This window comes from Sorex fumeus, unplaced genomic scaffold, assembly GCF_029834395.1.
Source record: "Sorex fumeus unplaced genomic scaffold, SorFum_2.1 ptg000043l, whole genome shotgun sequence".
In the NCBI taxonomy this organism is placed as follows: Eukaryota; Metazoa; Chordata; class Mammalia; order Eulipotyphla; family Soricidae; genus Sorex; species Sorex fumeus.
Genome location: NW_026606100.1, coordinates 50,119,731 through 50,133,947, shown reverse-complemented (window position 1 = coordinate 50,133,947; position 14,217 = coordinate 50,119,731). Strand labels below are relative to the sequence as shown.

The following is a 14,217-nucleotide window of genomic DNA, read 5'->3' as shown; positions in this document are numbered from 1 at the left end:
AGAAGTAGCGGCTGTCGCCGTTAGCAGCAGTGCCAGAGTAGGTGGGTCGAACGAGAACCCAGACACAGCAGAAAATCCCGGCCACCCCAGCGCTCTCCCAAAGGGTCCGTGAAAAGTCAGTGCCGCAGGCGCTGGCCCCGTTACCCGGCCCAGGACTTCTGTGGTTGGCAGCCACTTCCGTGCTGAGCTTTGGATTTGCCGAGATGTCACTCTGGCCTCACCTTCAGAAGCGGCTGCCCGGGTCCGAGTGTCTCAACAGCGTTTGCTTGTCTCCCTTGCTCTGAAGGTGAGGTTAGTGCCCGTCTCCTTTGAGGACCCAGAGTTCAAGTCGTCCTTCAGCCAGTCCTTTTCTTTGTATGTCAAGTATCAGATGGCCGTCCACCAGGACCCGCCTGATGAATGCGGGAAGACCGAGGTACCTTTTTCGTCCATCATGAGCTTGTCCGGGATGGTCTCCTGCCACAAGGGGTGCCGGGTCCCTTCCGAGCGCAGTTGCGCCTCCACAAACAGTGTCATCCCCCCAGACAAGGAGCTTGCCATAGGGGCCCCAATGTGCTGTGCTGGTGGGTGGTCCCGGGGCCAGATCCGAAGGCACACGCAGCGGAGCACCACTGGGTGCTGACTGTGCCTGTGTGTGCTGTGTGTGTTGACTGTGCCTGTCTGCTGACATGCCCGTGTGTGCTGACTGTGCTCGCGTGCGCTGAGTGTGCCTGTGTGTGCCGATTCTTCCCGTGTATGTCAGCTATACCCATGTGTGGCCTGTGCCCTGGTGTGCTGACTAGGTGTGCTGACCGTGCTTGTGTGTGCCGACTGCCTTTGTGTGTTGATTCTGTACTGACTGCTCATGTGTGCTGACTGTACCGTGTGTGCCGACTGTCCCCGTGTGCGCCAACTGTACCCGTATGTGCTAACTGTGCCCACGTGTGCTGGTTCTGTGTACTTCCTATGCCCCTGTGTGCCGCCTACGTGCAAGGCGCAGAGCCAAGGGAAGGGCCGCACGGTGTTGAGTGTGCCCAGAACAGTCCCAGTAGGCACACACCGCTCGTGCCATGGGCGGATGTGTGGGCAAAGCCGCCTGCCGCTGTGGGATTATGGGTTTTCTGTCTGCTTCTGTAACGACCCACCATGTGCCAGCCTAACGTAGGTGGCCAGAAGGACAGCCGAAGGGGACGAGAGAGATAGTGCTGTGGGTAGACGTGCAGCCGACCCATGTCTCAGCCCCAGCCTTCCCCTCCCCCCCCCCCCCCCCCCCCGTGAATCCTCGAGCTCTGCCAGGAGTGACCCCTGAGCACCACTGGGTGTGGCCCCCAAACCAGCCACCGCAGCAATGACAGAAAGGGGACAGGGGCCGGGGCTGTGGCCCAGGTAGATTGCTGGCCTGCTGTGATCCCGGCACCCAAAGAAACAAAACGAGAAAACTGGCAAGGGCCCCGGACAGGCAGCCCGGTCTGAGAGACGGCCGGGCCCTCTGCGCTCCCTCGGCCCCCGTGCCCAGGTCAGCCCAGTGGCACCCTGCAGTCCTCACCCCACACCCGCAGAGCCATAATCTCATGTTGTTGGGGCCAGAGCAGTAGTATGGCGGGTCAGGCGTTTGCCTTGCACACAGAGGACCCAGATTTGATCCCCAGAGCGTTCCACAGGGCCCCCTGTGCCCCGCCACGAGTGACCTCTGAGTGCAGAGCCAGAAGGAAGCTCTAATACCCCAGGTATGACCCCCGAATAAGCAGAAATCCTAAAGAGGCAAGCCAGAATTTGCATGGCGACAGAGGTCTCTTGCTGCTACCCTGGCACTGGTTTGAGACTCCGTTCCAGGCTTCTGCGTGGGGTCCTGCAGCTGTGGATGACAGCGTTTGTGGGAGGTGAATTGGGTGCAGGACAGACCTTGCTCTTTCTGTTAGCCGGGAGAGTCCAGCGGTGTGCCGACAGGGAGGGGATGGGCATTAGGCCTGCTCGGACGGTCACGTGTTATCAGGGAAACAGACTGCGCGGACAGGCCTCTTCCCCCCCGGATGTGGAGGGACAGACAGCTCGGCGCTGGGGACCGACCTCCAGGACATCCACTCCTCCCCCAGGAGGTCAGGGGGGCTTTTCTGAAGTCGGTGGCCTCTGGGTCGGGTCTGTGAAGAATCGTCTCCATCAGAGCCCAGCAGGAAGGGTCATCTCAGGCCAGGGTTTGGACTTGGCCCGGTGCCTCTCAAGTGCCGAGACCCGATGATCGGCCCAGAGGAAGTCCGGGGGATAAAGGAGCGTGGCCAGTGTTACCCGTAGGGCCTGAGAGAGTTTTCCAGGCCGGAGCAGTCTGGGCACACGGTGGTCCTGGCACTGCATAGCCCCTGGGCGCTGCCGGCTGTGACCCCAGACTGAAAAATGAAACCTGGGCAGGTCTGTGAATCAAATGACTTCATTATTTTCAGTATATCGTAAATGTTTTTGAAAAAGAAAGGGATGTCTGGGGTGGAGAGAGAGTAGAAGCTGGCAAGGTGCTTGCCTTGGACGCAGCTGACTGGGTTTGTCCCCCGCATCACGCGCGGGTCTCCGTGCGCAGCTAGGAGTCAGTCCAGAGCATCCTCGGGACTAAAAAGGAAAAAGGGAAATTAGATTAATTTTATAGTGCCCCCCCCCCAAAAAAAAGGTATGACTGCAATTTCATAATCAAACTCAATTTTGAGACTTATATTATCTGTTCCCCACTTTGTGCTGGGGTTTCCTTAGTCGTCTCAAAATTGTCCTTTGTGGTCATCTGAATTCATCTAAGGTTCATGTATTACATTTGGTTGATGTTCTTTCAAACAGACTCATTTTAGAACATTTTCTCCATGGCTACTCATAGAATTTTTTTTTCCCAAGAGAAACGGGATTATTTGTCTCTGTGATTAATATTTTTCCTTTTTCAAAGTATAAGCAATCAAGCCACATACACAGTCTCTGCCGTGGAAATGAGCGTGTATGTCGGAGCTTTGTGCTTTTGGTGTCTGTATGATCAAGTGTTCCTATATGTCATGTATCCAGGGACAAGCAGGTATCTGAGAGATACAGGCACTCACTCCCCAGAGCTGCGTGGAGTGCTCCTCTCTCTTCATTTCCTGTCTAGCTCACTTTATGGAAGTGTCCGTTTTTTTTCCGATTGGCCCCTGGAGGGTAAAAAAAATCAACTTTCTTGGGGCTGGAGCGATAGCGCAGTGAGTAGGGCGTTTGCCTTGCACGCAGTCGACCCGGGTTTGATTCCCAGCATCCCATATGGTCCCCTGAGCACCTCCTGAGTGCATGAGCCAGGAGTAACCCCTGTGCAAAGCCGGGTGTGACCCCCCCCCCCAAAAATCAACTTTCTCATTGCAAAACAATCGAAGCAAAGGAAAAGAGGAAATTTTTAGTTAAGAGAATGTCAGGGACACGGTGCTCAGCTTCAGCAAGTGTAGTTTTTTTCTTTAGCTTTTGGGGCACACCCAGCAGTGCTCTGGGGTTACTCCTGGCTCTGCGTAGGCATCACTCCTGGTGGGCCCTGGGGGTCTTTGAGGATGCCGGGATGGAGCAGGGTCCACTGTGTGCAAGGCGGGCGCCCTGCCTGCTGCGCTGTCGCTCCAGCCCCAAACGTGGGACACCTCTCCTTCCTGTTTTTCCTTTCTCTTCTTGGTCATGCCCAGCAGTGCCCAGGGCCTACTCCTGGCTCTGCTTTCGGGAATCACTCCTGGAAGTGCTCGAGGGACCCTGTGGGAGTGTGCGGAGGCCTGAAAGAACTCCTTTTAAGCACTGCTGTCTGATTGACAGCTACCTGCGAGAGGCCCAGATGGAGAGAGAGCTCCGCTCCTGGGCCGGCTTGCAGGGGCGCTTTGTAGAATCAGGCGCATGTAGTCTGACGGACCACCGCGGAGGCAGTGAGAAACTCGCCTGCTTACGTCAAGCAGGGACTCCTGGGGGCCCTGTGAAGTGAAGGGCCGGAGGAGCCCGGCTTGTCTCCTTAGCCCAGCAGGTGGCGCCCGAGGTCAGCACAGGTCCCTGTTTGCTGGTGACCAGCGCTGTGTTCTAGGCCTGCGGAGTGCCCGAAGTGCTTTCCTTGGGCCCTGTGGCTAGTTCGAGCAGGTGAGGGGTTTCCGAGTCGTTTGCTGGAATAGTCACTGAGCTCGGTTCCAGGTGGGACGCGTTTGCTGCAGTGAGAAAGTTAGCGGACAGCCCCCGGATATCTGAAGATGCCAGTTGGAGGCCTTGCTCCCGAGAGCCCACGTGCGTTGGTCAGTGCCGATGAAGTATCAGGAGGGAAACGCAGCTTGAGCAGTCCCGGCAGTGCCGGACACCAACCTCGGACTTGCCTTCTTTCGAGCCACTTATTTTCTTTCTTTCTTTTTTTTGGGGGGGTCACACCTGGAGATGCACAGGGGTTACTCCTGGCGGTGCTCAGGGGACCATATGGGATGCTGGGAATCGAACCTGGGTCGGCCACGTGCAAGGCAAACGCCCTACCCGCTGTGCTATCTCGCCAGCCCCACGAGCCCCTTATTTTCACCTTCATTGTTTTCTCTGGGGTTTTGTCTTGCTCGGAACGTCTGAACTTGCGGAGTCGTTTGAAAATTGACTTCCAGTGAGGACACAGCTTAATCGTAAGTGGAGCAGTAACTTATTACAGTTAATGTGTACCTCCCCGCCTCCCGGAACGCTAGGGGATGAGACAATGAGATGGAATGTTTGTCCTGACAGGGGATGTTGATTCTTGATTATCCATCTGCTGGGCCAGCGGGCAGAGGTCACCGGTGAATGGAGGTCACCGGTGAATGGCGCAGAAAGGCCCTGGGACTCCCCGGCTGGGCCTGCTGTGTCGGCAGTGCCTTGCGTCGTTTGGGGAGACGACAGGGAGACAGAGGCCATCTGGGAGAGTGTGTGAACCCACATCCTTGCAGACCCCCGTTCCCGCCTTCATTCTCGCTTCCTCCCTTCGTGCCTGCCTGCCCTTGGTGCGTTCCCATGTGCCTGGCACGTACTGTCTCTCCAGCCCCTAGATGCGGCAATTTCTTAATCTTAGTCTTCCTTGGATCTGAGCAAAAGGAAGGAGCGAGCGACACTTGCTGTGTTCTTTCAGCACTGTAGCAGCGTAGCACTGTCCTCCCGTTGTTCATCGATTTGCTCGAGCGGGCACCAGTCACGTCTCCATCGTGAGACTTGTTGTTCCTGTGTTTGGCATATCGAAGACGCCACGGGGAGCTTGCCGGGCTCTAAGCATCTCGCTTATTATTCTCGGAGATCTTGGTCGCTGAATTTACTTCGTTGTGAGGCCTCCCAGGATCTCGAGCGGGCGCTGTGCTGTCGCCTGTTAGGGACCCCGTGCTGGGGGGGGTGCGGAAACTGGCATTGCCCAGCCGAGCACCTAGGGAGGGGCCTGGGCCCTGTGACAGCCCCTGAAGCCCCTTTGAGGCCCAGTGGACAACTCCTCGGAAGTTCCAGGCAAAATGTTCTTGGAAGTGGTGACGTGACACCCAGGGCACGTTCAGATGGTGTTGGACGGGTGCCCTAGCCGGAGGTGCTTCTGTTCTGAGTGGAAGCTGTTTTCCGTTTCCTGCAGGGTGTGGGGGGGAAAACCTGGACGTGCAGGAGCCCAGCACGCTGCCGTGCGCGCCCGGCCGTGGAGGGGCGCGGTCTCACCGCCGCTCGCCCTGCGTTTTTTGCGTTCTCCGGCTGCTTTTTCCATTAAGCCTGACGAGGCTCAAGTTTTCTGACCCCTTGGTACCGACCTGACCGAGGGAACAATGCCGCCCATTGATGACTTGTCTAAACAAGGAAAGTTTGTGTTTTTGCTGTGGTAATTCATTTTATATGCCAAATCGCGTTCGGTGACTGCCTGATTAAAGAGCAGTTGTTTTTCTTCTCACTGCCCGCTAGCTTGCCTGTGACAGCCCCTGCAGGAATCACTCCCGATCTGCCGCTCACTCCCGCCCCCGCCCCCACCCGGGTCCCCCCCCCCCCCCCTTCCTTGCCGCGCACGGAGGCCGGGAGGATGCTGTTAGGCCGGCCGCTCGCAGAATCTGCGCTGTCCCCTGGCGGTGCGTGGATGAGTGGGACAGGAACCGAAAAGGAGTCTCTGAAATACTTGAGAAAAATTTCTTTGCACCCTTTGTGCGAATGTCCAGGATGTCCAAATACTGGCACGAATGGTGGGTACTGTGCCTGGAGTCCCATCCAGGACTCTCTGCCACCCTCCCCCCCCCCCCCCCCCCACACACACATACCACCAGCCCACCTGCATCTTTGGGATGCCCCAGGCCCCAGAGCACTGCTGGGCCCAGCCCCTGCAACAGCAGTGAAACACTGCTGCTCCTCCAGCTTCCTGGAAAGGTTCGGGCCCAGCACTGCCTGTTGAAGGCACTTGCTTCGCCCAGTGCTCGGTCATGCACGGCTGCTGGGTGCCGTGAGGAGAGAGGACAGAGCCTTGCAGATGCACCCACTCGGCCCTTGGCTGATGAGCACAGGGACTCCCTTGTGCGCTGGCCTGTAGTTCAGATTCTGGGGTGCGACCACGTGAGTGAGTAGGGGATGTTCTCGCGCTCGGGGCGGATCCTCTGGGGAGGCCGGTGGGTCCTAAAGACGCCGGCAGGGGCGAGTACCAGCCCGGAAAGGAAACAGCCAGGGGTGCAGCTGTGGGTGCAGAGGGACCCCCACCGCCCTTCTGGGAAGAGGGGTGCTTTGTTTGTTTTTTGGGGTCACACCTGGCGATGTGCAGGGATTACTCCTGGCTCTGCACTCAGGAATTATTCCTGGCGGTGCTCAGGGATGCTGGGAATCGAACCCGGGTCGGCTGTGTGCAAGGCAGACACCCTCCCCGCTGTGCTATCTCTTCAGCCCTGAAGAGGGGTGCTTTAAATCGAAGGGTTGTTCCTGGAGTCTGTGGGACAGAGGTGAGGCGGAAAGGGAGCCTGGCGCGCCCCCTTGCCTGGGCCACCATAGAGGCCCCTCTACATCACCCCCGTCCGTTGTTCCCTGACTGATGGTCGTGTTGCTTCGTGACGCTGGACCTGGTTTCACTGCCTTCCCTGCAGGTTCTGACGGACTTAATGTCCTTGCCAAAGTGCAAGGGGACCGAGGTGGGGGAGGTTCTGGATTGGGACCACAGCTCTGTGCCTGTTGGACAGCAGTGCCAACTGTGCCTCCTACCCAGGTGGTCTTTGTTAGGACCTTTTAGCCCCAAACCCGGCTCTCCACCCTCCTGCGGTCACATCACTTCTCACTTCTGTCATGGGGCGGGGGTCACGTTTTCACTTTTGCATTTCATAGACGTACAGGGCGGGGTTGTGACTCAGTGGTAGAGCATCCTGAGTTTGAACCCTGGCATTGCATAAGAAATGTCTTGCGTTTGGGGGCCACCCCTGGCAGTGCTCAGGGCCATTAACTCCTGGCTCTGAGCTCAGGGATCACTCCTGGCAGGGCTCGGGGGACCATTTGTGGGGCCAGGGATTGAACCGGGGTCTGCCACGTGCGAGCGGGCACCTGCCTTGCTGTGCCCTTCCCGTAAGGCAGCTCCTTCCCCAATAACAGTGCAGGGGCGCTTGGCTCAGCGCTCAGAGGCCTTTTCCGCCGCTCCCCAGCAGGGGGCGGTGTGAGCATGAGTCCTTCATCTCCAAATACCAACTCCCCCTTGCAGTTCCTGGAAGCTCATTCTGGGGTCAGAACCGGAGTTCTTGCAGGGAAAGGGGCCGCAAGGAGTCCCCCGCAGCTCTTAGCTGAAAAGTGCTATTCTGGGACTCTTGAGCCAGGTAAACCCATGCTGGGGGAGAGACCCCGGCTGCGATGCTTGTGTTTCTGTGGCGTGTTGGTAAATGTCACATGATCACATGAAATCGATGCAAGCCCCAAACCAGCCGAACACCTGGTTATGAAAGCTGAAAGGCGTTTTCTTTTTTTTTTTCTTTTTTCCTTGTGTGTGTGTTTTCGACTTGATTGAGACATGATTAACATGGCGTGGCCCGCCTGTAAGGTGAGTGAGGCATGTTTTTTTGGCCGGATTGCAGCCGGCGTGCTCCACGGTGCCTCCACCACTTCCCAGAGCCCCTTTTTCTGGTGTAGACGCGAGCACAGTGGGCCCTCTTAGCAGCTGGGAGCTCTTTAGTGCAGGACTAGTTGGAGAAGGTGGTTTGGGTGAAATACTTTGCCAGGTCGAAGACTAAGGCCCGCGGAATTTGGTCTCCATGCACGTGGACACGGTCGGTGAGAGAGAGCCCTGTCTGGCGTCAGTGTTCTTTCCATGGGCGAAAGGAGGAGATTTTAGTTACTCGGAAGACTTAGGTTTAAACGTGTTAGAATAAATAAAACTTTGATTGTAGGATTTTCTTTGGGGGGGGTGGGAGCCACACTCGGTGATGCTCAGGGCTTGCTCCCGGCTCTGCACTCAGGGCTCACTCCTGGCGGTGCTGGGGGACCCTGTGGGACGCCAGGAATTGAACTCGGGTGTCCCACGTGCAAGGAAAGCGCCCTACCCGTTGTACTGTCACTCCAGCCCCTCGTTAAGAGTTTTTTTGTACCTACACCTGTTGGTGCTCTGGATTTACCCCTGGCTCTGCACTCAGGAATTACCCTTGGCGGTGAAGGGGGACCGTATGGGATGCCGGGCACTGGACCCGGGTCATTGCATGCAAGGCCAGCGCCCTCCCCACTACACTGTCCTCCACCCCTTACTGTAGTTTTTGATAGTAAATTTTTTGTCAGTGGTGCTGGGGATTGAATAGGGGTCTGACACATGCCAGGCAAGTTTTAGATTCTGAGCCCCGTCTCCTGTCCACATTGTCAATTTTTTTTTTTAATTGTTTGGTGGGGTTGGAGCGATAGCACAGCAGGTAGGGCGTTTACCTTGAACGTGGCCAACCTGGGTTCGATTCCTCTGTCTCTCTCACAGAGCCCGGCAAGCTTCCGAGAGTATCTCGCCCGCACGGCAGAGCCTGGCAAGCTCCCCGTGGCGTATTCGATATGCCAGACACAGTAACAACAAGTCTCACGATGGAGACGTGACTGGTGCCCGCTCGAGCAAATCGATGAACAGCGGGAGGACAGTGCTACAATTGTTCAGTGGGGGGAAGGGGAGCATTTGGGCCACACCCAGCTCTGCTCAGAAGCTACTCCAGACTCTGTGCTCAGGGGTCACTTGGGGCGGTGCTCGGGGAACCGTCTGTGGTGCTGGGGGATGAAGCAGGTGCTGGCTGTGCCTGGTAACTCCTCACGCTGTTTCTCCAGCTCTCAGTGTCATTTCTAAAGGTTGATGGAGGCTGAAGACTTCTTTGGCTGTTGCGTTTCGGGCCACAGCCCGTGATGTCCAGAGCTTACTTCTGGCCTTGTGTTCAGGGATCTCTCTTGGCGGGCTCGGGGGACCATATGGGGTGCTGGGGGTTGAGTCCTTGTAGGCTGCATGCAAGACAGCTGCCCTATGGCCTCTATGATCATACCTGCCCAAAAGAAATACAGTATCTAATGTCAGTGTGTTTTGCAGTTATATTGGATTTGTCTGATATATTTTCAGAGTAGCCCCTTTATCCACCCAGTATATGTCATGTTGCGATGACAGAATTTACTGGGTCATGATCTGAAGGTGCGAAACTGTGTTTTCCTGGCGGACTCATCAGGAATCTTTCTCATATCCCATGACTAGAAGATGGGCTTGCGGGCCTTGCGGTCTGTTAGTCTCTTTGACTGTGTTAGGGCCTGAGAACTTTGATTTACGCATTTCATGTTTTGGCAGCTTCCAACAGGACAAGAACTTTTCTTTCTTTCTTTCTTTCTTTCTTTCTTTTTTTTTTTTTGAACTAAAACAGATTCTATTTGGAAGCTTTGAAAGAGGGAGACAGTGGAGAGTAACATGCTCAAGAGAGAACCTGGGGTTCTCCGAGGGCGGAGAGAGCCCCTGCACAACACATCCCAGCACTAGACACGAAAGCATGAACGTCCACCTCTCAAGAGGGGAGATGCGGGCGACACGTGTGCTCGGCCACGTGGGCACAGGCAGCACCTGGGCTCTGGAAGCATATATGCGCTGGACAGGAACTTTTCAGCGTGAGAAAAGCTGTGTTAGGAATGGCAGATAGTCCCTGACTTAGGTGTCTATAGATTTCAGGGACTTCGGGGGGGCACTAGTTTTCTTGAAGAATGATTTCTGGTTCCCTTCACTGTCATTTGACAGTAACGCTGCCTCAGCGCCCGTCACTGATGGCCTGGTCCTGTTTGCCTCCTTGCGAGTGCCCCTGCAGGAGACAGACCTGATGCTTCCAAGGCAGAACCCCAATTTCTTATTTTATTTTATTTTGTTTTATTTTTTTATTAGTGAAACACCATGAGATACAGTTGTAGACTTACAAGTTTTTGTGCTTGGGTTTCAGTTATACAATGATCAAATACCCATCCCTTCAACAGTGCCCATTTCCCACTACCACGGATCCCAGTATCCCTCCTACCCCCCATCACCCCCATCCCACCCTGCCTCTGTGGCAGGGCATTCCCTTTTTTCTCTCTCTCCTTTTGGGTGCTGTGGTTTGCAGAAGAGGCATTGGGTGGCAATCATGTTCGGTCTATAGTCTACTTTCAGCATGCTTCTCCCATCCTGGGAGGATCCTCCAAACACCCTTTATTTGGTGCTCCCTTCTCTATCTGAGCTGCCCTTTCCCCTAGCATGCCTGACTGGCCTCTAAGCCATGGAGTAATCCTCTTGGTACTGATCTCAGCTATTCTTGGGTGTTAGTCCCTTATTTTTTTACTTTATGTTACCCAAATGAATGCAATCTTTGTATGTCTGTCCCTCTCTTTCTGGCTCATTTCACTTAGCATGATCCTTTCCATGTAGTACCACTTGTATGTAAATTTCATGACTTCATCTTTTCTAACAGCTGCATAGTACTCCATTGTGTAGATGTACCAAAGCTTCTTTAACCAGTCGGGCACTCAGGTTTTTTCCAGGTTCTGGCTATTGTAAAGAGTGCTGCAATGAACAAACAAGTGCAGATGTCACTTCGACTATACATTTTTGCCTCTCCGGGGTATATTCCCAGGAGTGGTATTGCTGGGTCACCCAATTTCTTATTTTAAAGTAAAAGTTCACACATGCCTCCTTTTCTTCCCCCTTTTGCGACTGGGTAGTCGTTTTTTTTTTTTTTTTTTCCCAACTTGGCATTTTCACTCATGATCGGATAGGGTAGGAGCATTTTATATGAAAAGGATCCGATACCACCAAGACAACACTTTAAATGTTAATGGAATTCTCTTAGGTCAGCATCATGAAAACTTACATTTTGGCCTATCTCGCACTTTCAGAAAGTTCTCTTTGCCTTTTGTACAATTGACTTCTGTATTGATCCTTAAATTTAAGCGTTCTTAGAGTCAGCACGCCAGGTAGGTGCTGCCTTGTGGGGCCCGGGTCATATCAGATAATGGATATTAGCTGCATGTTAGGAATATCTGCTTTAGTTTGGAAGTGTCCGTTGTTTTGTATGTTTTGGGCCACACCTGGCAATGCTCAGGGGCTGCTCCTGGCGGTGCTCGAGAGACTATTTGGGATGCCGGGAATAAAAACCTGGGTCGGCAGCGTGCAAGACAAACGCCCTGGCCGCTGTCCTAGCACTACGGCCCTAGGCTTCTATTTTTATATATTTTAATGGGAAACGTAGAATATTCACAAAGGAGAGAAACTTGTATGACAGATTATTTGCATATTCATCTCCTGCCTGGAGTAGTTTGATCGTGGATCTTGTTTTATAGAGAGCACACACCGTTCCCCGAGTTACTTTCCTCAGGAATCCCCCAATGTTCTGAGATAAAGCCCAGACATCACGGAATTTCATTGAGAAGTCGCTCGGTTTAGATCTCTCCGGGTCAGACTGTTGGCATCTGCACCGAGTCCCCGCTAGCCTCGCCGGGGAGAAGTTCAGGAATGCTGCAAACAGGCCTTGGCTGCATTTTCATCGTTGCCGATTTGCATTTAGAGAGATCTGGAGTTAAAGTACATATTGGGGCATTTTATTATTCCAGTCAGTCTCAGCATTCGAAATGTTGATTTTTGTAAATAATGTCTAAGAAACCACTTTGAAGCCCCCCCGGCATGAATATGTATGAGGTGGTCTGGCGGTTTCCAGCTCAGAGCTGGGACCTGCAGTTCTCGCTGGCTGCCGTTTGTTCGGGGCACTCGGGGTACTCGTCCCCTCCCCTCCCGGCCCCCCTTCCCCCCGTTTGTTTATTTAAGGGCTGAGAAGCAGGCAGCAAGTTGTAGATGGAATTCAGTGAGTTTCTACATATGAGAGAGAGACAGAGACAGAGACAGAGAGAAGGGAGGTGGCAGGGCCGCCCAGTGGTGGCCGCGGCTGGGTTATCTGCCAACCTTTCCCGCTCTCACCTGCCCAGCTTCCTGTCTGGCTTTTGGTTTTTGGTTTTTGGGGCCGCACACAGTGTGGCCCAGGGACTGTGTGCGGCATCAGGGCAGGCGCCCCCCGCTCCCCCATCTGCCCGCTTCTCCTCTCGGGTCCCGGCTCTCCTCCTCCCGCTCCTGGGCTCCCCTTTTGCCTCTTCTCCTTTGGCATCTGTTTTGCTTGGCCCAGAGCGTTTGTGGCCAGGAGGGTGGCCGAGTCCTCTCTCAGACGCCGTTCTAATGTACAGGGGGTTGTGAAGTAAACTTTAAGAAGCCGAATATTTCGGGATCGTTTCTTGTGCTTTATTTACTTTGATCACGATCATCTTGTTGTTCGTCGATTGGCTCGAACAGGCACCAGTAACGTCTCCTTCTTCCTAGCCCTGAGATTTTTTTTTTTCTTTTTGGATCACACCCAGTGATGCTCAGGGGTTATTCCTGGCTCTGAACTCAGGAATTACTCCTAGCGATGCTTGGGGGACCATATGGGATGCCGAGGATCAAACCCAGGTCGGCTGCGTGCAAGGCAAACGCCCTACCCGCTGTGCTATCGCCCCGGCCCCTAGCCCTGAGATTTTAAAAGAGCCATATTCACTGCTCTTTCAGGGCTAGGAGAATGAGACCCATCATGGTTACTGGTATTTGGCATATTGAGTACGACGCGGGAAGTTTGCCAGACTCTGCCGTGCGGGCAGGATACCCTCGGTAGCCTGCTGGGTTCTCCAAAGGAAAAACGAGATAATAAGATGTTTACTTTTATAGACATTTAAAAACATTTCTTTAATGCGTTCAGATATTTGCGACCTGTAGGCTCGGTGGAGCTTTTTTTGACACCCTGGGTGGATTAATTGTTCATTGCGTGAAATCATTCATTTTCTGAATATTCTTTAATAATTTGTTTTTTCTCTGTGTTCTCTCTCTCATGGCCTCTTTCCCCGGACGAAACCGACTCTTCTCTTTTGACTGCAGTTCACCAGGTTTCTCTGCAGTTCACCGTTGGAGGTAAGAGTTTGTGACTCCCTTCTTGCAAGAATTGCTGCCTTCTATCAATATTAATGCCACTCATTAAAAATAACTGATGAACGCAGGCATTCTTTAGGAGGCATGTGGGGGACTTCTATCATACCTGGCAGAGCCCAGGATTTACTCCTGGCTCCGTGCACAGAGGTCACTGCCAGTGGGGCTCTGGGCTACCACACGTAGGATGCCAGGGATTGAACTTGGTGCGCTGCATGCAAGGCGAGTGCCTTATCTGCTCTGCTAGCCCTTGTGCCCCCAGGGCAGATATTTTGGAAAGAAATGTCTGTGAGGAATAGAGCTCTGTCCCTTTACAACAGGCTCCTTGTCTTTTGGGGGTGGTCGGGGGGGAGGGGTTCATGGCCACATGCAGTGGTGCTCAGGGCTTTCTCCTGGCTCTGTGCTCAGGGGTGCCGGGGATTGAACCCAGCTTGGCTGTGTGCAAGGCAGAAGCTCTACGTGCTATACTGTTGCTCCGGCCCTGCATTCACTGCCTCTTTCAAAATGCTTTTTTTCCTCTCCCTGTAATAAGAATAATGAAATGAACTCTTTTTATTAAAAAAAATAATAATAATAAAAGAGGGGCTGGAGCAATAGTACAGCAAGTAGGGCGTTTTGCCTTGCATGCGGCTGACCTGGGTTCGATTCCCAGCATCCCATATGGTCCCCTGAGCACCACCAGGAGTAATTCCTGAGTGCATGAGCCAGGAGTAGCCCCTGTGTATTGCCCAAAAAGGAAAAAAAAAAAAGAAAAAAGAAAATCTTAGGAAGAGGGGCAGCAAGGGTGGAATGGGGGGTGAGGGGCGAGGAGGAGAGAAACAGGGTGGGTTCCGTGTCCGACACTC

General features: G+C 53.9%; 1 protein-coding gene across 3 annotated transcripts in view; it reads left to right on the top strand.

Moving 5' to 3' along the window:
* The window catches only part of ATE1 (arginyltransferase 1), a 103,483-nt gene that overhangs the window by 15,487 nt on the left and 73,779 nt on the right, over positions 1–14,217 (top strand). For 2 of the 3 annotated variants that reach the window (XM_056120946.1, XM_056120944.1), the window contains exons 7-8: positions 287–415; positions 13,325–13,357. In XM_056120946.1, coding sequence (XP_055976921.1) covers positions 287–415; positions 13,325–13,357 — 162 coding nt within the window. The remainder of the gene's footprint in view (positions 1–286; positions 416–13,324; positions 13,358–14,217) is intronic. The other variant, XM_056120945.1, reaches the window with a different exon arrangement.